This window comes from Melanotaenia boesemani, chromosome 3 (genome assembly GCF_017639745.1).
Source record: "Melanotaenia boesemani isolate fMelBoe1 chromosome 3, fMelBoe1.pri, whole genome shotgun sequence".
NCBI classification, from domain to species: domain Eukaryota; kingdom Metazoa; phylum Chordata; class Actinopteri; order Atheriniformes; family Melanotaeniidae; genus Melanotaenia; species Melanotaenia boesemani.
Window position 1 is genome coordinate 29,895,846 of NC_055684.1, and position 25,297 is coordinate 29,921,142.

Here is a 25,297-nt window from a genome sequence, read left to right on the forward strand (position 1 = left end):
TGACTCACCTGATTCAGATGCTTTGCTTAACTTACATGAAGCTTTTCCGAAGCCTAAACCCAGTTCTTGAAATCAGGTGTGAAATCAGAAAAATGCATATAAAGCTTGCAGGGCAGTAGTCAACGGGAATAATAATGGCTAATAGTTGAAAATTCAGAGTTACAGATAATGTAACTTTTGATGTGTCTGAATTGTTTATAGCATTTATTATTGAGATAGAGTTGATGGACAAAAGAAGAATTTCTCTTAATCTGCTTTACTGACTTTCATTTATGCCCAAAGTTTAACATCACTCACTCCTCAACTGAATTCACAAACCATGTGACAACTTGACAAAGGCATGTGGACTTGTGATTGTCAAAGGGCACAAAATGGACCTTGATCCTTGTCCATGTTGCTGCTTTAGATGATGAGAATATTTATCATTGTGAGCATTTGTCTGTGCTTCTGTTTGTGTAAGCAGAGGGATTGTCTTTCATTATCATTGATGCTAATCCTGTTCTAAGTCTTTAGCTACAACAGGAAAGTGTCAGGGGTCATGTAACACAATCCTGACCTCACCAAATATCTACAAGGAGTACCCTCAGATTAAATTATGTGGAAGTAGAGGTCAAAGTAAGTGGAGTATTCTGCAGCAAATTAACACATTCGTTTTGGCCAGATTTTCTCTCTAAAGGCATCCTAAAAAGAAAATATATCCATCCATCTATTTTCTATACGGCTTATTCCACTTTAGGATCACAGGTAAGCTGGAGCCGATCCCCGCAGTTGGCAAGCGAGAGTCGGGTACACCCTGGACAGGTCAGCAGTCCAGGGCCAACATAGAGAGACACATCTGCTAAGGTCTAATCAAAAAATGAAATCAAGTCCAGGGTCTCAGTAGTTTATTTCGCAACCTCCCAGTGAGACCTCAATGTGGTCTTCAATCATGGCTTCCAAAGGTTGTCTCTTTCTTCCTCTTCATCGTTGCACTCGCTCAAGTTGATCCTTTCTACTGTCTCCTGTTAATAATGGTTTGGTGTCTCACTCATCTCACTGTTCCATCAGTGTCGTATTGACTGTCCCAGCTCTGATTTTTCTTGAGGCCCCACGACCTAGTCCTGCTCTGTCATGTAACACCTCTGATTAGCGCAGCCAAATCTCAACTCCCCTGTGATTGATGGAGTCAATAGAGTGGCAAGGTTGCAACTGTGATACTCCTTGATTCCAAAAAGAGAAGGGACACCTACTTTGGACCTTGACCAGCCAATCTCAGTGAACCCAAACTTTTTTTCCATATGCACTGTAAAACTGGTGCTTTAGCAATATCACATGTCCTGCATTACTTTTCTCATTCACCCAATAATGGAGAGACTGATGAGCAGAACAGGGAATGAAGCTATATCTAAAAAGAAAATACTTTTGTGTGTGTAAGAACAGCTCACTTTGTTTCAAAGCAAATCCCATCAAAACTGCTGACACTTGACATTCTCTGCTAAAGAGGCTCACATTTAAATATTGCCTCCCTAGGTAGCATAATGTAGAATTTTCCTCCTAACAGCCAAGCAATAAGAAGGCAAATAAGTATATAGTTTTTCTTAGTTTTATCTTGAAAGCTTTAAGGGAAATTAGAATGAACAGTTAGTTATCCCTTCATCAGCTGTCTGATGAATTGTTAATGTTGAGGAATGCGCAAGGCAGCATCTGCTGAGCTGGAGAGTGTTAGCAGGGAGCTGTCAGCTTGTCCTATGACCAGCTGCTGTCTCTTTCTTTCTGTTTTTCTAACACATTTTTTTTCTTTTAGCAGCCCTCTGCATCCAGGTCTACTACTGACAGAAGCAGAATGTCTGTCCGGCACCATTGCCTTCAGGCAAATGAAGCATATTGCTTTGTGGGTACTTATTATTTCTTGTGCCTGTGGTCTAGGCAGGGAGGCAGCGAAGGATGTTAATGCCTGTTTGCAAAAGATGCAATTACTAGATTAAAATTCCTCAAATTCTTATAATTTGATTAATTTGCACTGGTAGTCATAGTCTGCAGAGTCAAATAAATAAATCAGGTGAACTAACTAAAATACCATAAATTTAAGTGATGAGAGTAAACTTTAAATTCTTTATATTTAATCATTATTTTATAGTTTGTTGAAATAGCAAATGGTGATGGAAAATGTTTAGAAACATTTTCTATACTACATCTCACAGAAATGAATCTTAGCCCATATTAGAAGCACTGTTCTCACTTAAACAGTATATATAACAGAAGTTGACTTGGTCTTCACATCCTCCTGGTTTTGGCAACAGTTGTCACTTGGCTGTCCAGACTTGCTCTTTGCCCAAGGCATTGTATCCATCTGTTGGACGCGACTGTCTGTCCCTGGCTTTTATTCAGACAAATGTGTCTGTATATATGTGTGTATGTGTTTTTTTTTCTTTTCTTTTTTCCCACTCTTTCTCAAGCGCACACATTTATGCAAGCTGCTTCCATTTCCCCCTTGATTGGCTCTGAGAATAGGAAGTGCCACATGTGTCTCTCAGAGAGCCTCTGGTCTTAAGTCCAGATTGGCGTACTTCTCATCATGTAGCAAAGAAGAACAGGCGGCATTGGGCTAATCACGGTTGGTGTGTAGGCAGCAGAGGAGACTGGGAGGAAGAGTTGGAGATATGTTGGAAAATTAAATTAATTAGATTAAAGAAAGAAAAACTATCAAGGATTAAATGATGGTTGCTGTTATAAGATATGTTTCTTTCTTTTTTTTTGCAAAGTGTCAGTATTGTATGGAGGTATCTTGTCTTACCTTGGCTCAGTGCTTTCGTTTCGTTCAATCTTGTTCCTCCTCCTCTGAATGCTTGTGTTTTTATTCAACTTAACACAAAGAGCTTAATCACTTTGCATGCATAGTGTACTGTACTGTATATTCATGGAGACTGTGAGAATTCAAGCATCTAATAGCGTTATTTCTTTCAGTCCCAATGTGTCTCAGGAGGTTGAGAATGAGAAAAGAGACTGTGAGAAGTCTCAAGAGAGTGGGAAGTGATGTCTAGTAGTGAGACGAGCCCTACATGCACTGAAGTCAGTATTTATCAGCACCCTAAGGAAGGGGGGAAATTGCATTAAAGTAAACTAGACAGTGTTAAGTCTCAATTTCTCTAAGTGGATATTGATTTGAAGTCTCATGACATCCAGTGTGTGCCTCTGTTCTCTTCAGCATAAAGCATTAAAAGAAACGCATACTTCAGGCACCCAAGCAAGGGGTCAAATATTGACTTATCCAAAAGATTTGTTTTGAGGTGAGGACTATTAAAGAAATTATTTGTCCTGTTACCACTTTTTTTTTTTGTTTTTTTTTTTTTGTTTTTTTAACCAAATTTGTCTTTTGTCATCTTTGTTACAAACAATAATCATGTAAGAATCCATCAATTCTTCTTTGTTCCACTCTGCACAGCATAGCAGGTGTTTTAATACATTCTCTGTAAAATGTTTTCATGCTTATAGTTAAATATGGAAGCTGTTTCAAAGGAGGATACCTGAGCTTACTATAGCAGTAAACAACCCACACCTTTACAACGTGGATGCAGTGTCATGGTTACCCACCGTATGCTTGTCCATACAATGCAGCACATAAGGCCTGCACAAAAGATAATGTGGCCTTTATGATAAAAACTTTTATGATCATGAAATTTGACATGATGCATGATGTCATAGAAATTATATATATCTGTTATTCTTTTGCTGTTTCTTTTGATGTTGGCAGTAGTTGTAGGTTAGTATAGTTGTGCCTTTGCCTGTTTGCTTTTTTCTGCAGAGCATTATCAAGCACAGCAAAGAAGGGGGATACCATTTATGTCGGGACTGGCTCATAGCCTGTTGATCAAATATTAGAAGATCGCTGTCTCTTAGTAAACTGTTGGTGTTATTGAACTATAGTAGATGAACAACATGCAAATTATAGAGGACAACTTGGGAAAATATTGTTTTCATTTGTTCATTCAGATTATTTTTTCAGAAACTTAAAAGTATTTTGACTTAACAATCTCAGCTAAAGTAAGTCTGGTGATTTATTTTTCCTTTTTTTTTTGTTGTTGTTGTTATGGGCTTATTTTTGCCCACACATAAGTAACAGGTTGTGCAAATTCAACCTGCACAGAATGTGATTCATCTAATAGCTGGTTAGCTAAAAACATCAATTTCCAGTCACAAGATACTGTGGTCCATCTGTAAAATCTCCATGAATCCCTACCTGTTTTAAGTGCTCTAAAATTAAAACTGATTTGCGAAATAGAGTTAATTTAGAATTAACAAGCTCAAGATTAAATAAAATAACATTATAGTTGCAGTATTTTGTAGGAAATCGTGTTGACAGCAGAGCTGGTTATGTCAGTGCCAGTGGTTTTAATCATTTTGCCCTCTGGTCAGTCTGCAACTCAGGCCAAACAAGCACAGTGTAAGCTTGGAAGAGATTCTAAGAAAATAAGATTGTCAGTAATTAATGATGACCCATGGCATCATTGATCATGTCAGCCCTAAGATTGCACTAATAAACTTTGGTTTCTACTTTAAAGAAAAAGTCATTCTGTTATTTCTCAACCCAGTAATAAAAGTCCTGATTAGATACACTCCCTGATATCATTTTGTTCTCAAAAAATCTCTTAAATCTCACTTTTTCCTCAGAAATCACTATTTCTTAAGTAAATATTTTTCACATATTTATATTTCACAGTTAAAGATGTTCCTTTTATCAATTCTGTGCTTTAATTTCTTCCATCATGTTCCCTCAAGCCTTTTTCCCTGCTCATTTATACTAAGAAATTGGCTGTGATGTGCGAAGGCAGTTGTCTTGTTGCCTGAAAAGACTCGGAGCAGTGTGAATAACTTGTGAGCGGCATCGCTGATTGGAGTGGTCCAGGCCTAAACATCAACAGCGGGCCTGTGTTCTCAGCCTGCAGGGGCCCACACTGCAGCCTTTGTGTCCTGGTCGCAGTCCCTCCAGGACAGGTCGCACTTGCTCCAAACACATGCACATCTATTTACACACATAGTAAAAGCCTTAATATCACTGGTAGGGACTGTTACTTGAAACATTTATACTCTAAGGTTAATGAAACTCTGGCTGTAAAGTGCAGATGATGAAAATTTCAGTTTTCTGCAATTCATCCTGACACGTGATGATGGAAAGTACCCTTCATTCTTCTTTCCCTTTATCTCTGGAGTTGTCCATTTTGTCTTGCTTGACTTAGTAGCTGAACTCTAGAGACAGTGTAAGCATGTCATGAATTCTCAGAGGAGCTGGCTGGCAGACTTTCTCCCCCCATTATGTTTCATCGCTGGCCAAGTCTGGAAGTAGATGGAGCTTTGTCACTTCGCTTCATAGGTTCTGTTTCTGCACAAGAAAAATGAAAAAGTGGCAAAGATTTGTTCTTAGAAGAACACAAAATGTATTGTATTCAAAGTGGAATGGGTAGATGTATCCAAACTTTATACTGTTACCTTATTTAAAACAATAGGTCCTCATTTTTAGGCTTGATCAGTAATTAGAATATTGCACAGTTTGAAGTTAACATCGCTAAAAGCCAAATTAATTTGTGGATCACCTCAGAGACTCTCTAAACTTTGACCAGTGATAGTTAATAATAATAATAATAATACATTTTATTTAAAGCGCCTTTCAGGGCACCCAAGGACGCTGTACAAACAAATAATAAAACATTAAAACAGTTGTCCTTTCTAACATTCTTCTTGCCAATACAAATGTCGCAGACACAGATTAACGACCAGTTAAGTTATTTGTGTTACTTTGGCAACAATTTTTTAGAAACATATGAAAACTTAGTTGTTTTGCTTTATAGTTAACATAAATGCATTCTTTGCATATTAGATTTTTCACAGTAATACATTTGTGTTTACCAAGGTGTCTTGCATTGCAGGTAACTATTTTTCATGGCGTAGTGCCTTAACTCTGTTTGAATTTTTGCCTGTTGGTCAACTGCTGGGCTGCTAACTAACATTAGTTTAATAATACTCAGATAAATTTGCATAGTTGGGGAACACAGACGTTCCCTGAAGTAAAGATCATTGTATTTCATTAACACGTGGCTTGTAGTAGCTGCCTGCTGCTCTTCTGCCCAAATTTGTTCTTAATCAACCAGAGAATACAGTTTCTAAATCAGATATTTACCTTAACACCGTGTAACAGACACCCATGTAATTTTCTTATAACAGTTAATGTTATCATTTGTATGTACTATTGTAACCTGTCAAGACGATGTATCCAAAGAGGACTCTGTGTACCCATTGTTAATATCATGTGACCCGTTTCATACTGCTGCAGCTGGACCCCAGTTAATCTTGTGGGCTCCTTGGCACTGGTTCACCTGGCTCCATCTCTGTGTTGGTTCTGCTAGTCACGTTGTTACCCATCAGTAACCAAACAAGTTCCTGAACCTTGCTGGGAGGTTTGCAAAATCCCTGCTGTTTTTCCTAGTACTACAGATCCTCTTGTTAATACTGGCTTTCTTCCACAAAGCACATATCACACATCTTCATACATACACTGTCATGTTGTTTCCACATTTTGTCCATTTCTAACACATATCTGTCAACTTGCCTCATAGACGTTATTTTAAAGAGCCCAATGGCTGTCCCCCTCCCCCTACTCTTGTTTTTTCTTTTGCTTTTCTTTCTTTATTTTATTTCTCCTGATCGTATACCATGAGTCAGACTACCACAGCTGTCATACACGTTGTCCTGTTGCTAGGCAGTGGCCATTATCCTGCAAACTCAACTCATCTGTTTCTCTGCACAAGCAGTATGGTTCCTTATTGTCAAGTAATTTGATTATATATATTATTGTTTCATCATTGTAACCCATGTTGAAATTCATGCAGCCACAACTTATGGCCTTCATGGTTCAAGAAGATATGGTGATAATGCAGCTTTAGACACAGATCAGATGAAGTGTGCTGTGTGAATGTGACAAAATCATTGATATCAGTGCAGCTGTCAGCAGTGTGATTCAAGCTCTGAGCTGCTGTCACAACTCCTACTCACAGAACCTCCAGCAAAACATATATGGACTGTATTTAAGGTCAAGTCATTTCAACATCACATTCCACATGCGTAAAAAACATATGTGATGTTTGCCAGAAGGTTAAATATGTTTGTATTATCTAGTAAAGAGCTTGCCATTTGTTTATCAAAGCAACAATGTCATCAAGGTACGGTCCAAACATTGCCACTCAACTTTAATTGTTAGCAGCTGCACGTTTACTGGGCAAACTCCAAAGGGCATGTTTACTACTTTTCGGAGTGTGTGCCTCTGTGTGTATGTGTGTGGTGAGAGAAAAACATGCTATGTCAGGCATGGGCAGTCAGATTCTTCCCTCATCCATGTCCTGCCTGCTGGAACATCCTCATCTTACAGTCTTGGTTGTTGGTGAAAATGTCTGTTCTTGAGATTCCTATAATCTTTCTTTCTTTCTTTCTTTCTGGCTGTCTGTCTGTCTGACTGGCTGTCTGTCTGTCTTTTTGTCTTTCTGTCTTTCTTTCTGGTATTTTTGGTGAAATTCAGTGATGGGAGATGGAACTTTCTCCCCATGAGACTGATGTAAGATTTATAATGTGATCATGTGTCTGTATGTTTGAACAGCAACCTCATTTTCACTGTGGTGTCAGCTCACTCTGGTGAGAGTGGACCTTTTTTGCTGCAATTATAGTCATATATTTAACCTTTTGTGAACATAATTAGCTGCAACATCTCTGTTCTGTCATATATGTATTTGGTTGTTTATTAAAACTGTTGTCATTTTAAGGTAATGTGCATTCTGATTTATTGGCCAGTCTGAACTCCTATTCCACAGAAGAGTAAGAGCTGACAGCTGTCTGTGGAAAATTTCTTGGCCTATTCTTGCCCCCAGGCTTCACAGTGCATGTGCGTGCTGCATGCTGTGTCGTTGTGTATTTTGGGGGTCATCTCAGAAAGACTTCACCCCAGGCGACTGTGAATGGAGAGTGTACTGTCAGGCACCCCTGGGTGTGTGTGTCTGTCTGTGTGTGTGTTGTGTTAAGATTCCTTGTGGCAGATGAGCTCTCTCTGGCTGCTGTGGGCTGTTAGAATAAACATAGCATAGAGTTATAAAAAATAACAAAAAACATCCTGTTAGTGCATGACATTTCCAATTAAACACTAACCATGATACAATTACTTGTCTTAAAAGAATCAAAGGGACAAGGGTAGCAGGTGGTTGGTGTTCATTCAAGTGTTGAGAGTAGCTGCCAGGTTTCTGCTGTGAAGTTAGAGAACGTTGTATTCAGACTGCAGATACATCTGACGCATGAAAACCTTCAGGTATACAATGAGGAAGAACAGGAGTCTGGTCCAAGATGGAAATGATGTGAAGCTAAAATTGTGTGGTGTCGGGAGGGGGAGTAAGGTCAGGGTCCAGATGTGAGACAGCCTTGCTGGCTGCCTGTTTACATTTCTCAGCTAACAGGAGCATATTTTTAACCTCTGCCTGTTTTTGTTCTCTCTGCAGGTGCTGGAGAGTCTGGGAAGAGCACCATTGTAAAGCAGATGAAGTGAGTGACTGCTCATTGTTTACTTTTCCTACCATCCCAAATGCCAGCTTAATGCGTTTTAATGGAACATGTAATTGTAGAATATAAATTCATTGGATGTTTGGTTAATATTTTCATTTCCAGTGTTTTTTTAAGGTTTATCCTTGCATATATATTATTTCACAAAATACCATGTTTTTATTGCATTTCAGAAATCATATTTCATTAAGCATATTTTACATTTATTTTTATGCACATCCTCAGTTTCAGTAACTACAGCAATGTCAGGAATGTGTGTTCAGTGGGGAAGGGTGGGGGGGTGTTAAACATTTATGCTTGGCTGAGCTGGAAAATTCTCTTATTAATAAAAACAATATTGGTACAAGTTGGAGAAATCATTAAAATTTCACACACTGCTTTGAAGATGGACACATCCAATAAAGCCTGACCAAATGAGAAATAAAATAGCACTAAGTTACAGAAAAATATATTAACCACCCAACAAAATGTAATGATTAAAACAGTTGCTGAACTCTGTTGGAAGATGAGTATTACACTCTGTTCTGAGACACTACAGGCATGTCTGCTGAAGACTCTTTTTATTAAGAGGTAACTTATTAATTATATTTATTATAGACTTTGATGTGTGATATTACCATCATTCAATGGCCTAGCATAGGTTAAACTATAAAACATGACATTTATATATCAAATCAGTCATGATTAACCACCATTCGTGACTATGCCTGAAATATGCCCGGTTTTACTGTATTGTATCAACAGAAAGAGCCAATGCTATTAAATGTTAACTAAACTTTACTTGGGTTTTTCTTAACTTTTTTCTACAGAAGAATGTCACTTTAGTTGTGTTAACAAATTAAGTATTTCATAAAGTCTAGACCTTAAAAAAAGCCAGTGCCCCTGCCTGGCCCCCTATCAAAACTTTTCTAGACTTGCCCCTACATAGCTGAAGTATCAGTCCTTTCCAGCCTGTCAACTACTTTGTTAGAGAAGGGTCCTGCTCTGATTTATATCTCTGAACTTTTTAATAATTTCTCTCATCACATTCATGGCCCCTAAATGGTCAGACCTGTCTCCCAACATCTGCACAGCACCAATGATTTAAACCAAAGACATCCACTTGCTTTGTTTTTTGGCTGTTTCACTGTCACTAGATATCTGAACCTGATCTATCTTCACTGATGTGTGGATGGCTGTCTTATGACTAGGGCTGCAACTAATGACTATTCTGATGGTTGATTAGTCACCAACTATTAAAACGACTAGTCGACCAATCGGATTATGTATCGTATGATTATTATAAATGTGTCTTATTTCAATTTCAACTTTGAACACTTGCATTAGGTTGTTATGTAAATCCAATGTTCCTCCTCTTTAAATGTTCGAGCATTGCAGACGTACTTCCGTGTTACGCAAGGTTCGCTTTACAAATCTCACATGTATTTAATTTATTTTGTAAGTTTAACGTGAAGTTATCCCAGACTTTTGACGTCCTCTGTCGCTGTTTTGCTCCCTGGTCCGCCGCCATATTTTTCCCCTGGCGGACTTTTTTGCAAATGTGCAACTCTCAGCAGAGATAGGAAAGAAGACGATGTCTCACTCTGCAGTTTTTTTTTTTTTTTTGCCAACAATGGTCGACGGGTAAATTTATTGTTGACTATTTTTATTGTCGACTATTGTCGACAACATCAACTAATCGTTGCAGCCCTACCTATGACTAGTAGATTTTACAGCTCTGTCACTAGCAAACCTCATTAATAATGAAAAATTATGTGAAATAAAGGAAACAAATCTAGTTGAAATGGACTGTTATCAGCATTTTTCCATTTTTCAGCTTAATGTGAGTGACATGATTCTGATTGACATAAGACTGATTAATTTTTGCAATTGCTAGTATGTCCAATAACAATACTTTATGGTAAATATGAGATGAACCACGAACCGCTAGTTTCCTCCTCCTCAGATGAATGATAAACAAGCGCATTTCTGATGCTAATATCGGTATCGGCCCAACTCTAATAGATAAAGAATAAAGTTGCAAATCATTTTTCTTGTCATCGGAGTTTTGTCCAGTGAGAGTTTGTAAATCTACTAGAATTAAAAACGATTATATAGGAAGCAGGTGTTGGCGGTGAACTGGATCTGCCAACTCTTCAGAGTCAATCCACCCACTGTAGTTTCTCCAATAGTTCTTTATTAAATTAATCCAGTGTGCAACACCAATAACTATATGGACTGGAGGCAATTGCTCTTTTTATGTCCACAACAAAGTAACTGTGGCTGAATTTGGTTCGTAGAACTCTTTTTACTGGGCATTTTTTAATTACTCCTTCAGAGTTGGAATTTCCCTAGCATAGTGACACATCTTTATGGTGATTGGACCAGGTGGCAGAAGTAGTGTGATTGGTTGAATGTGTAATGAAAGTGAAAGTGTAATATTAGAACCATTCATTCATTCATTCTCTGTACCGCCTGGTCCATTACGGGTCACGGGTGAGCTGGAGCCTATCCTAGCATTAACAGGTGAGAGGCAGGGTACACCCTGGACAGGTCACCAGTCCATCGCAGGGCCAACACATAGGGGACAAACAACCATTCACACTCGCACACACTCCTAGGGAGAATTTAGAGTTATCAATCAACCTAACATGCATGTCTTATTAGAACCATCCAATACAAAATTACTTGTAAACAATGGTGAAATGTCACTCGTATTATCATATCATAACATTTCTCTTTGTTAGCTTCAAAAAATTATTTTATTAAAACATGTGATAATGTCACTAAAAATAGTGATAGTGGGGATTACACAGAAGTATAAAAAATTCTAAAAGATGTACATTCGTTTAAGTACATAACATTTTTCTTTTTAAGATTCTGTAAAAACAATTAAGTACAACAAGTATGAAGGGAAACAAACTATTTTATTGTTTTTTTTGTGTGTGTGTGTGTGTATTTTAGGTTTAGATTGTTTCATTACTGTGTGAAACATAAATAAAAACTATGCAAAAATAAAATTGCAGTTTCCCTGCTGAATTTAATTTATCCCATATATTTATACTAAAAACAAAAGCTGAAAATGTGGTCCTAAATATAAATTTCCTCAACTTAAACACCAGTAAAGTGTGACGGATTTTAAGGTTAATTCAACGATGTAGGTGCTTCAGGCTGTGCAGCAACACTTGTCAGTCACATTCACTTTTCCCAAATCTTACTGGGACATCAGTAAACCAGTAAATCAGTAAATTGTGAAATATTTAAATGAAAATTTAACTGTTCTCACAATTCATACAGTATAATTGAATACAAAATGCAAGACCTTGCAAAAGACATTGAGCAACTTCATCTGGTCATTTATAAACCTCTTTATTAGGAATTGTGAATTATAAACAATGAGGCATTAAAGCAAAATTCTTCTTTGTCGATCCCTTGCTTTGCACGTTATTTGTTATTTTTATTTTAATCTGATTTTATTTTATTTAACTTTATTTTAAATTTTTAATGTTCATATGCTATTTATTTTAATAGTTTTATGTCCACTTTGTAGCACTTTGTCTAACTTTGTTCTTTTTAAACTGCTTTATAAATAAAGTTGTTGTTAAGATTTAATTTATATTTGGTTTCCAAATTCTGAAAAATTAAACTTTTCCTATATTTAGATGTTAATGTTCCTGTATTCTTGTGTAGATCTGGATTTATAAACAGATTAGAAAGTAGTTTCTATAGAAATTATTTCAGAGTACCATTTGCTAGTGAGCTATCCAAGTACTTCATAGTTTAATTTGAGTTCAGTTTACTCATGTTACTAATACCAAAGGGAGTTAATGTAAATATAAACTTAAATTATTAGTTCTAGCATACAGTCAACTGTATACATAATGTTGTACATCTTTATATATGATAAGATAAACAAATAAGATAAGCAAATCTGCACTGAGAGCAGTTTTGAGTGCTGTTAAGTGTTGACTTGGTTGATAAGCTTTCAAAATGCTTCTGAGATAATTTGTATTGTTTGTCTGGGGGTGAAAACACCACAGGCTTTCAGTCATTTTGGCTCTGCCTCACAGTGCTTCACAGTGAGCTCACTCGAATTTTAATTAGTTCCCATTCAGCACAGAACACAGCTACTGAGCATCTTGGCTGCGATGGTTCTGTTTGGTTTCTAGCCCAGCAGCTTCTTTCTCAGCCCCATGCTCTTTCAAACACTTGCCCCCTTTTTCTCTTAGTTTCTATGTCTAAATCTCCAAAAAACTGTTAAGATTTGTTTTAGTTTCTTTTCACAAATGATGCAAAACTCCTTTCATTAATAAAGTAGAAGTTCACACACAGAACTTTGTGTTACAGGTTTAAATTCTAAAAATATTCAACTTTATTGCTATCAAATAAAAGTTCATTTTATTGTAATTACATTGTAATTTACAATTGTGCAGTTTATGTAGAAGTTTTTTGTTAGAATTAGAGATTTTGTATTTTAGATGCTTTTATGATCTTGTACTGAAAGGTTTGCATTCATTTTTATTGTACAATTATAATATTGTGTTCTGTAGCCTCACTCTTATAACGTCTATGTATTTTCAGTATTTTGTGCATTAATGATATGAAAAAATATTTATTGTGAAAATAATTGTGAACATGAAGCCTGCTGTGGTTGTTGCCCTGTTTTAATCACTAGCCTTCCTTTTTTTCCAGGATTATTCATGAGGATGGCTACTCAGAAGATGAGCGTAAGCAGTACAGAGCAGTTGTGTACAGCAACACAATCCAGTCCATTATGGCAATCATCAAAGCCATGGCCAACCTCAAGATTGACTATGAGGAAGCTACTAGAGCGGTATGTCTCTGAATTTCACAGCTTTTCACAAAATGTCATTCTCTGTGACAGCAAGAAGATTTTAAAGCGAGTGAAAGTTTAGGAAAGTTGAAAGAATGTGTGTGTCTCTCTTTCTAGCAGCTGCTAACTTTACTTATATATATAAATATATATATTGAAGAGCTACATTTTGTCCTGTACGATTTAACGTCTGCTGTTTTTAATGGTAGAGCAATGTTCTAATGGGCAACAAACCTGCAGGAACCTTGTAATGAGATAGAGCAATGAAGCTGCACTCAATTCATTGGTAAAAAAAACAAAAAAAAAATCAAGTAATCTTCACCAAGTTCTTCATCTGCAGTCATTTTAACCTCCTAAATCTATCCTGGAGGATTTGAGATACCAGAGCTTTGCAGATCAAGAATACTCCTAAATGAGGAGTGATCATTTCTACCTTGAAATGAACTCTTAGGAGCAGCTGCTAAGGATGGATGCCTGTAGAGATGTGTGTTTTCTGACTGAATGTGTCTCTGCTAAAGGAATCTGTAAACAGCCACCTTTCAATGGGTCACTACCCAGGAAACTGATAAAATCAGAAATGAAAGTAAGGCGTTACTTGTGGGAAGAGATAAAGAGAAAATCACATTCCTTCTTCTACATTCATCAGTCTGAATCATATATTCCATTTTCAGATAATAATTAGAACAATGACTTCCAGTCAGTGTTTTCATCTTTTTAGACGAAGCAGAGATGTGTCAAAACCTGCATCAAAGTAAATTTGAAACATAAAGGGAAGCTGTGTTGACTTTAACACAGTGCAATAACTCATCTCAGTGTCTCACATTTCTACTCATCCTGTTTGTTTCCCAGGATTTTAATTTACATCCGTCTTTCTCAGCGCATTCAAGCAGGTGAACACTGATTTTTTTTTTACTGTGAAAAATTGCTTTTGACTGCATAACAACATGCCAGGATTGCCTCAGCCAAGGTAGCAGGATGGATTAACAGTTTCACCAATTCACAATTACAGGAAAGAACTATAGTTCAGTTTTACTACACATTTAATATATGACTGAATCAGTTTGTTTCTTTTTTTATTTGTGTGAAAAGTACACAGTAATGCCTTTATTTCTTCTAAAAAATGATAATCTATGCCTTAAGAGTTTCTCTTTGGGTCCTAATATCCAAAGAGCACTCTGTAATCTAATTGATCTACCTGAAATTTATTTATACATTTTAATAAACAGCAGATTATTCTGGATAAATTATTTATTTCTCTGTGGGGTGTCAACTCTGATGGAAACTAGGAGTGTTTTTAACATTTGAGTTTGAGGCATTGTTATGATCCTCATCTTGACTGTTCCGTGAGCTGGTTAAGGAGAGTGTGCAGGATATGTAGTGTATGAAATATCCCTGGTATTCTTCCTCATTATTCCTCATTGTGTTCTTCTGACATTCACAAACAGTTGGTGTTATTCCACGATTTAATTGCTACAGGATTGTGAACAGTAAAGGGCAACATGTGGTATGCTAACCTACCGTGACCCACAGCTAAAACACACTGGAGGGTCAGATAATGGTTAACCAATACATGGAAGTCTACCCTCAGTAGCCGACATCAAAAGTTTATGTAACTTATTGTCCATTGTCAAACACAAAGGGTCAGAATTTTGCAGTATTGCAGTGCTACTGCAGTAGCTTTGATTATTTACACAATAATGTACAGGCAACTATTTTAATTGTTATTCCTTCCAGCTGGTGGCTGCGTCGGTTGAGTAATAGCTTGGTCTAACTGGGCTGAGGACAAGCACACAGGCCGAGGAAGAAAATATTGCTTGCAGTTTAAGAAACCTTTTTTTTTTCATAGACAATGTTATTTCTTCCTCTTACAAATTTTGGGTCCTTACTATGTTTACATCTGCCTGCTGACTCATTTCACTTTCATATACAGCAGTTTCTTTTTTCACTATTTGGGCCATCATTGGCCCAATTTCTCATGCCAAAGGATGCATAATTTCTCTATGCGTCATTTTCTTTGCCTTTTCCACGTCATAGTGATTTGTATGGAGTTTGTGCAATTATGAGGAAATGAAATTACATAAAAGAGAAGCATTTTTTGTCCTTTTGACAGAAAAACAAGCCAGGTTATTTAGGTACCCAATTTCAGATTTATCTAAGCATATAAAGATAGTAGTCCTTTAAAAAGAGAAGAAATCCCTCAGGAATCCCCAGATAACAGCAAGGTGGTTTTTGCTGTTATGAGACCCTGATAATCACTCATCGTAGCAGGTTTAGTTGGGAAAAATAAGTTTTTGCACACTAATCCAAAGAATCTCTGCTCTGTTTTTGTTTTTTGCTTTGTTTTTTTATTGCTGCTGCACTGCCAGTGAAGTACTGTACTTCAGTCCTTTTGTGATAATTATGACCTCCTAATTTACTGGTTCTCACAAGAGGCAAGAAAAACACTCGCCATTTGGAAAGAGAGTCCCATACAAAACGACCTCATGCCCTTCACTCCATTGCCTTATAAAGAAAAATAAACCGTTTCTTTTTTTAAAGTCTTGTAACTAATGACATGTTTGTGTGCATGTGTTTATCTCCTCTCATTAGGATGATGCCCGCCAGCTGTTTGCGCTGTCTGCATCTGCAGAGGAGCAGGGCATCCTGCCAGAAGACTTGGCTAACGTCATCCAACGACTTTGGGCCGACGGTGGCGTGCAGAGCTGCTTCACACGGGCCCGAGAGTACCAGCTCAATGACTCCGCAGCCTAGTGAGTTGCTCACTAACTTTAAATAACAACGTGTATATTCAAGGGGTTATGTATCTGTGTAACTGCTCAATTTTCCTCTAAAAAAAAAAGATAACTGCTGGACTCTGTGTTTCCTGTAAAGTCACTTTAATCTATACGTTGCCATAAAAAGACAAACATTTTTGTTGTAGTACTTCTGTCCAAAAGTCACAGGATGGTGTGATATGCTTTCATTTTTCAGGGATAAAAAAATGTAGCCTGCGCTAATAATAAATAAAGAAACACTAAAGCAGTGTTGTCGGTCTCTGCCTCTCTGTGAAGGTCTTAATTATCTCAATGACCCTCATCTCTGGAGTGCTCCATTTGCTGACCACATTATCCTCGTGTGCCAGTATAGTAACAGTGAGGACTTTCAGGCAGATATGAGACTCTGCTGGTAAGAGGTGAGAGGTGATTATCTCTCTAACCCTCAGGGATACGCCACTGTTCAGATATGGAAGTCTGGAAAATACAAAGCCTTGTTCACTGCCATCTGCCTGCAAGCTGCAACACGAATGAATTGCTCTGATTAGTATTTAATATATAAGGCCTCTGATAATACTATGACACCTTCATATTGTGCTGTAAGCTGTCAGGGGAGTGTTAAGTGTTTTACAAACGACTGCTCAGCAGTCAGATCTGTGTTTAGCTCACAGGGAGAGTGACATTGCTCCTTGTTTTTGTTGCCCAATGTAATAATAACTTAAGTGTTAAGGGTGAGTGACCTGAAAATATACTGCGAACAAAGAGTAGACAATATACAGTTTTACCATAACTTTACAGGGTACTTGGAGGGTAGGTTGATACGAGCGTGGCACTGTGCTTTAAACCGTGACAACATGATGGGAGCCAGAGAAGGAAAGGGAAAGATGAAGTGTGAGTTTCCTTTCCATGTAATTGGTCTTTGGCCTACAGCATTTCTTTATTTTAGTTCTGCTCTTTACTTTTGTTTGCATCAGTAAACGAGACAGTATAAAACATGTTCAAATTGTTTCTGTATGTCTTTTTATTATTAATTACTTGTCCTTTGTGGAGTCTTTTTAAAGCTGCAGTTGAAAACCAAATTTTATTTCCTCTGAGGGCTCAAACACAATGGCCAAATCAAGCACTGTGAAGTCTGATGTGTGCTTTACAAAAGCAGCCTAAAGCGCACTCTGTAGGGAGTAGGATTATGATTAAACTGTCAGACACATGGTATGAAGTGGCGGTGTAAAGGATCAAATATTTGCACTTAGGCTGTGGTGTCCCTGGGATTACATTGGTACATTTTTTTTCTCAATACCGTGTCAAAGACTGACAGAAAAAACGATTGCCTTCCAACCTTCTGTGTGTTACATCTTTTGAAATAAGTTAAACAAAAGGCTTTCTTGTTATATACAAAAGCATATCCTCTCAGTTTTCCCAGGCATAATTTTACATAACTGGAGCGTAACTTTGTGATAGCCAACAAGGGGAAATATGTGAGAAAATTCCACAGCTACCAGAATCATGTACCACTCTATTTGTCTGACTTAAGGCTACAAATCACATTTTAGGGGAAGCTTTGTCTGTGATATGAGAATTTTCAACTGGTTTAGAACAGTTTTGTCCTTTAATACTAATAACTTAAATTTTGATCATTTTTAACATCAGGTCCTTCTGATGTCTGAGATGGGTCAACAGAAACACATCTGTAAAGTCGGTGTAAAGCTGGAATAGTTTGGTATCAGTGATATGTTTAGCTTTCAGACTGTTGGGAAAAACAGTTTCAGAAAGGAGCTTAAACACATATTAATGGTTGTTTTTTTTTTTAATTGAATTAAGCATATAAAAAATAAGTTTCGATATTTGGAAATAATATAGTAGAGAGGATTACTCCAGTACTCCAGCTCATCTGTCATAGTTAGCAGAGATAAAGCAGCAGCATGAAGTTGTTTCTCATTTAGAGTGATTATAAAGTATTTCTGTCTAAAGAACTCTGTGCTGCCGGAGTTCCAACATGTATGTGAAGAACTGACCCTTTTTCATGCATCTTACTGTTACATAATGCCTAAACATTGTCCTGTGTGAAGAAAAAGAAGACAACAATTTACCAAATCTTAAATCTACTTAAATGTTTGTGTCTTTTCATCAGCTACCTTAATGACCTGGAGAGGATAGCCAAGTCAGAGTACATCCCCACACAGCAAGACGTGCTGCGAACCCGTGTTAAGACCACCGGCATCGTGGAAACACATTTCACTTTCAAGGATCTGCACTTCAAGTGAGCCTTCATTAAATTTATTTTTCTCAGCAGAGCTTATCATTTTAAAAAACTTGTGAAAATGAATTGTGTGGCTTAGCGCTTCATTTCACTTAAGATGGGTAAGTCACACACAATAAGTCATAAATTGAATAGGAAGGATTTAGCCTGACCATCATCCGGTACCAACATTTGTTAAGGATCAGAAACACAAAAAACTTTGTTAAAATTATTTTTGCTATTTCCTCGAACCTGGGAATTTCCATAATGTAACATCTGAGCTCAATACAGTCAAAGAAACAGAAGAACTGTCTGATCTTAAGACTTGCACAGTTAATCACTTTTAGCTTTTGGGTGAAATTTACAAAAAGTAAAAAAGTTCAGGCTACACTGAAATTAAATTTTGAATTTGGACATTTCATCTATCATGCAACATTTCCTGTTGTTAAAAAAAAAAAAAAAAAAAAGTGACTGCATCTTTATCTCATGTGTCTCAAATTGTCCACCCCATCACACAGAAAAACAAGCAGGGGAAAAGCATCACTGTTATCCCACTCACGGTGCATGTGTGTGGGGTTTTAGTGACTGAACAGTTACCGCTGCAGCACTGAACTTGTGCTTTGCTGCTCATTTGTTAATTTAAAGGAAATCTTTAGCCATACTTCTCAGAAGTGCCTGAACACAATCATGTGTTCTCTATTGTTGTCAAACATCACACAAGTTAGTTTTACTTTCAATCTGAGGGAGAGAGAATTCACAATGAAGAAAAAAAAATCCAGATAAAATTATTTTTTATCTATCCGACGTCTAAAAGCATTAAGTCAGACTTAATTTTTGGGTTTTATTTCATCCATATGATGTGATTGCTACTGTGTGCACTTGTATAATATTTCAAATGTCTGTTTTGATATAATGCATTCACTTGTGAAAGACATAAACTTAATTTAGCCAGATGTTTACCTACTCCAGCCTCTTTAGTGCTGCGCTGTATGATACACAGAATGAGGCTCATGTAAACAGTGTTGGAGATGAGGTAAGCAGTTTGAAGTGTGTCACTGTTACAGTGAGCTCTGCTTACTCAGCCTCAAGCTGACGGTCCTAAAGAGTCAGAGTACCACTCTAATGAGCCAAATTCTGTGAAGTGATAATTGCTTCGCAGGAAGACTGAAGTGTTATGGAGAAAGCCTCTCTCTCTTCCTTATTCTCTAGTCTCTCTCTACCTTTAGCTGCCACAGAATAGCTGCCTTTTAATACAGGATGAAGAAAATCTTGAATCTGGCACTGTGCATACCAGCACCCTCTTTTGTCCATCTAAGTCCACTTCATCTTCATGAATAAGTCATACAGAGTCTTAGAGGGAAAAAAAAGCCTTTGCCACCATTCCTCAACTAGTCTTAAGCCCTCCTGTTACCACAGCAACAGTACTGTACTAAAATGACAGCAGAAGCCAAGGAAACCATGCCTGAGCAGCAGACTTCCTGTCCTTATGACAGGCCTTCAAGGGAGGGACCTTGAAGCAGTTGGTTTTTCTGTCAGTTTGAAAAAGTACAGTTTCTTCTCCCATCTGCCATCCCGTAAAAACAATATGTTTTACATTGTGTGTGTCTGTGCAGGATGTTTGATGTTGGAGGCCAACGGTCTGAAAGGAAGAAGTGGATCCACTGTTTTGAGGGGGTCACAGCCATCATCTTCTGTGTAGCCATGAGTGCTTATGACCTGGTGCTGGCAGAGGATGAAGAGATGGTGAGTTAAGCATCTCCTTAGGCTTAAAACAATTGCTTCGCTTGCATTTCCTAGCATTGGGGAGGGAGGCTGGAGTTTCATTGAACTTCTTTCCTTTGTGTGCCCTGACCATGCTCCCTAATCACCTTTTCATCTCCACATTGGTGCCTGTCCCACCCAGAACCGGATGCATGAGAGCATGAAGCTGTTTGACTCCATCTGCAACAACAAGTGGTTCACAGAGACGTCCATCATCCTGTTCCTCAACAAGAAGGATCTGTTTGAGCAGAAGATCGTCCACAGCCCTCTGACCATCTGCTTCCCCGAGTACACCGGTACCTAATGAAAATACAACCACATGAACACTACAGAAAGGTTCTGTAAAGTCTGTGCAATAAATATGCATTTAGCTTTTTCACGCCACAAAAACAGTCCAGCTCTAGGTATGCGTAACTAGGTAACTACTTCTTTCTCTGATCATTCTCAGTAGATTTAATTAATCTTTTAAAAGTAGCTTTTAAAGGGGTTCTCTCTTCTGAACATGTTAAATATATGTAGTGGGGTGTTAAACTTATTTTTAGTTAAATTCTACTTTCTTCTTGCATGAGAATCCTAAAACTAGGCTCCATTTCCCCCCGGTTTGTACCTCTCAGGGTTTACCTCTTTTTTTAAAGTCTCAGAGGTAAGCAGCTGTTTAAATCCCCAGCAATCACTGGAAAAAGCCAAATGTTATATTACAACCACTACTGCTGCCCTGAAGGTATTTACAAAACTTTAAACCATCTGGTGGTAGTGGAAGATTTACCTCTATAAGGTGCTGTCCAAGAAGCAGGAAATGAGTAACATTGACACATTTTGTAATGCGGAGTAGAAATTAACATTAGTATAGACAGATAAATGATTATAAAAGTTAGAATCGTAAGAAGGGAAATGACTTGGCATTTTAAGTATTTGTATCCGGTTAGATTAAATAGTTGAAGAATTTTAAAAATGCTTTTCTATTTTGGCTGCTTTTGCTTAGTGTTTTTTAGTCTTCATCAGGTCATTTTAATGGTAATCGAAGCCTCTCTGTAGCTTGTAGTCTGTGACTGTGCAGAGGGGACAGGAACAATCATACACACTAAAATTTCTAAAATGTATTTGGATGAGAAAGAAGGTAACCTCTTTCACCGTATCAGCAGATTTCTGTCAGTCATTAATCTCTCCTACAACTGTCTCTCAGGCCCCAACAAGTACGAGGAGGCTCAGGCTTACATCCAGACCAAATTCGAAGACCTGAACAAGAAGAAGGACACCAAGGAAATCTACCCCCATTTCACCTGCGCCACTGACACCAAGAACGTTCAGTTTGTGTTCGACGCTGTCACCGATGTCATCATCAAGAACAACCTGAAGGACTGTGGCCTCTTCTAAAAATATGTCTGCGAAAGAGTCAAGGTGAGTTGAAAGAATAGACTTGATTGTTTAAACTTCTCATGGATCATTTAACGAATCCTGCTAGAAATGCTTGTGTTGTTTTTTTTGTGTGTGTGTTTTAGACTACTTGAACATTTCTGATGACCATAAAGATGGGGGAACATAGACACATGATGAATGACTGCACTGTCCCACCACGATTTCTGCTTCAATCTGCTTTTTATAAGGACACCTAAGAGACTGAAAACCTGACGAGCCTTGCAGATTTCCAACAACCGCTGATCCAGTTGCTCGTATTGTTAACTCTTTAGGCAATGACCACAAAAATCAACATGTATTCTATTTTTGTTCTTCTTTTTTTGTCTTCTTTATTTTCAATTACTAGAGGAGGGAAAAGCAAACTTTTTTATATAAATGCAAACATGTTACTTTTAGAGATCCTGATGTGCAGATTATTCAACTTTTAATCACACAAATCTTATTTTTTAAGATATGAAGCACAGGCATGGGCATAAAATGATTGACAAAAGGAAAGTGTATTTTTTTTAAATAAAGCTTACATCAGTTCATCATTCATAGCCTAACCGTATATCGCTCTGCATGACTCCACATGTCAGATATTAGCTCTATAATCTGCACAAATTATCTAACATTCCTACAAAAAATATAAAACAACTACAAAAAAGTTTTACAAAATTTAAAAAATGGCTTCACCTGCAGGGGAAATTATGGCAAAATTCTAACATGTATTTAAAGTATGTGTACCTAACGTTCTATCACCTTTTGTAGTACCATTTCTGTGTCTATTGCAGTATGTTTGTGCCTTTACTTCTGTTTACAGCCAATTCCTAGATATGCTTTCAGTAATGTTTGACCTACTGTGCTCCTAAAATTTTCTTCCATTCTATGCCTAGCACCTATGAATATATAGTGATTATTAATGAGAGACGAAATCTAATTCAGAAAAAGGTTAGTGTTTTTGGTAAATATTAAAATGCTTTCAAAGTCCTATATGATTTAATTTAAATAAAAGTAGACACCACCTGACTCTTGAATGCTTTCCCTTTGTTTTGTCTAATGTACATTTTTCTACACTGCTGTTTATCATCTTGTAAGCTGCTCTTTAAATAGATTTACTTCTTTTTTTATCATGATAGATTTAAACTAACAGCTTTGACACCATATACAAATTTATAAATTTGCACTTTGAATTGTTCTTAGCAGCACACACGTTTCCACAGGCTGACACTGCCATCTACTGGACATTTTAATGTAAAGCATCAAGTCAAAACTACATGTTTCACTTTTCTTTTACAGCTATTTTTTTGTTCAGTTTTTTTGTATTTTCGCTGACAAAGCACGCAAGTGGTCCACACAACTGCAACTATTTTAAAATACTGACAAATTATGTCATGCACATAACCTCAATGTTACAGATGCTTTGTTTACAACATGCTTCAACCTATTTTATGTGTGCCCTGGGAGCTTATCAAGTAGCTGGGAGGCTTTCATTGGTTTAACACAAACTACATGAGGGGTAATGCACCAAACCCTTCTCAGACTCATCTGCCTTTCCCCCTCAGATCTCCATGTTGATAACACTTATTCTGAGACTGATTAGAAATTTGTGATAGTGAACTACACACAGATTCAGGAACATCCAACAAAAAAAAAATCCAGCAGCATTTCATCTTAGATGTGTATGTTTTAAAATGAAACATCGACTAGGCTTCCTACCACCATAAAATTGCAACAGCAGATAGAATGTCATGTTAATCAGCCTCTAAAACTGGTGAACTCTTTAGTATCTCATTTACATCTTCATTCGCATGCATTGCCACAGTTGAATCAATAGATTGAGCCTCTTGTGTTTCAAAGCAACCTATGTACTCTATTGTCATGCACTAAATGCTCATGCATTTTTAAGTGCTTACAATGTGTTCCAGCACTTCATCAGTTAGATTCTTATTTTATTCTGATTAGTGAATGATGTGGTTGGCGGCTTAGCAGGATAAGTAAGTGGCTGAGACATTGGTTTGGTTTACAAAGAGCTTTTTATTATGAGAGAGTCAGCAGACATGAAGAACGAGAAGCTGTTTGCATTAGCTCATAGAAAACTAAAAACCTTCTCTTGTTAGGTGTAAGAGCTGGAATAAATCAAGTTCTGTTGGAGGTTGCTGTTTTTTTTTATTTATTATAAAGAATATAAATGAGCATTGTCCCCATTAGACTAAATCCAGTGTTAAGATGTAATGTCATGACGTTGGTTGTCTATTAAAAAATAGAAAGAGCTACGGCTGTTCTAGATTTGTTGATCAGCTGAGGCGTTGCTTATTTAAAAAAATAAAATAAAAACAAAAACCAGTGATGAATTCAAGGATTGATGAATCTGATACATCTGGAGAATAACTGGACTGAGCAATGTTTCTCTAGAGGGCGCTGCAACTCTTCAGACCGCTGGGGGTGCACAGCAGATAAGCTCACCAGAGCAAGATTTTGGTTTTTGTGAACCCAGCAGTTCAACAGATTGTTCATAGTGTAATAAAGATTGAAAAAATGTATGCAGTCTCTGTCTAAAATCAATAAATCATCTTGAAACCCAAAAATATGAGAAATATTTTCAAATTTAAAATTTCTGGAGGTATAATTCTAAAACAACTGAAGACGGTGTTCAGACTTAATCATGTGGATTTGTTTAAGTATCAACTTTTACACACATTAAATGCATCAAGGCTTAAAGAAAGCAGGAATGGAGATGTAGAAAATGGAAATAATTGCTATTCTATTAGTGTCCGCCTCACTCCACGAATGAAGAACTACAAGGTGGAAAATTAATGGAGCCATAATGTTAATAAAAGTGAGAGAACCTATAGGCAGATAAATATTTGCTCGCGATGGTAGATTAAAATGACTCTCTTCAAGAAGAAATCAGGCAGTGTGTGATAATTCACCTGTGTTCTTGTTTCTCTCTTTGTTATGTGCATGCAGCTGATGCACCCAAACTGTGCAGTTTAACCTGACGATGAGCAGTGAGATATTTAGATTAGTCAAGATTTGTAATGTCAGAGTTTGCTAATGTCCATGTTGGTCCAGTGGGTTGGGACATGTCACAAGTGCTCGTATGCTAATGCTGGACTTGGTGTGAAGACAAATCTGCACTTGAACAGCTGACCATCAGACCTGGATCACTCCCAAACATTATAGAGCTCAAGCACTCCTCAGATTTGCATAGACATCCATTCTGAGTGGGGTGAATGGGAAGTGTAGCACCAACAAATCTGCTGGGGTTACAGGCTCTTTGTTAATTTATGGTGCAGATAAGTACATTTACATTTGGGCATTCAAATGTTCAAATTTAACTCTTCTACTCCACAGAATGAGTTAGAAGCTCTTTGGCTCAACCAAGTACTGAATAACCTGCGTGCACTTATGCCCAAGTTGATATTTGATGAAATTGTGATCTTGTATTTAAACAAAATGACTTACACACAGGTTTAACCTGCTAAAATTACAAGCAGACAAAAATGAGTGTAAAAATGTAGATTAACAGACACATAATGCTAAGAAAGTGCAGCAAATTCTGAAAATAAAAGAAAAGATTTGCAGTATTTGCTGGATTTTCACTACGACTGAAGCATACAAAAATGGGTGGTTTGGAACTTTTGAAATAATTAATTGCGAATTTGCACTGATTTCAGTGTGATCAGTGTGAATATTTGAGGAGTTTTAAATGGATCTTGATCTAATAAACCATGTTTGGAGATATTAGCTTCAGATTGACTTTAGGCA

General features: G+C 37.2%; 1 protein-coding gene across 1 annotated transcript in view; it reads left to right on the plus strand.

The window, feature by feature from the left end:
* LOC121636246 (guanine nucleotide-binding protein G(i) subunit alpha-2-like) overlaps positions 1-22,555 on the plus strand; it is a 57,666-nt gene extending 35,111 nt beyond the window's left edge. The window contains exons 2-9 of the mRNA XM_041979592.1: positions 8,508-8,550; positions 13,240-13,381; positions 15,971-16,131; positions 18,263-18,391; positions 19,984-20,113; positions 20,274-20,427; positions 21,315-21,529; positions 21,631-22,555. Of these exons, the coding sequence (XP_041835526.1) occupies positions 8,508-8,550; positions 13,240-13,381; positions 15,971-16,131; positions 18,263-18,391; positions 19,984-20,113; positions 20,274-20,427; positions 21,315-21,505 (950 nt within the window). The 3' untranslated portion in view covers positions 21,506-21,529; positions 21,631-22,555. The remainder of the gene's footprint in view (positions 1-8,507; positions 8,551-13,239; positions 13,382-15,970; positions 16,132-18,262; positions 18,392-19,983; positions 20,114-20,273; positions 20,428-21,314; positions 21,530-21,630) is intronic.
* Positions 22,556-25,297: the final 2,742 nt, after the last annotated feature.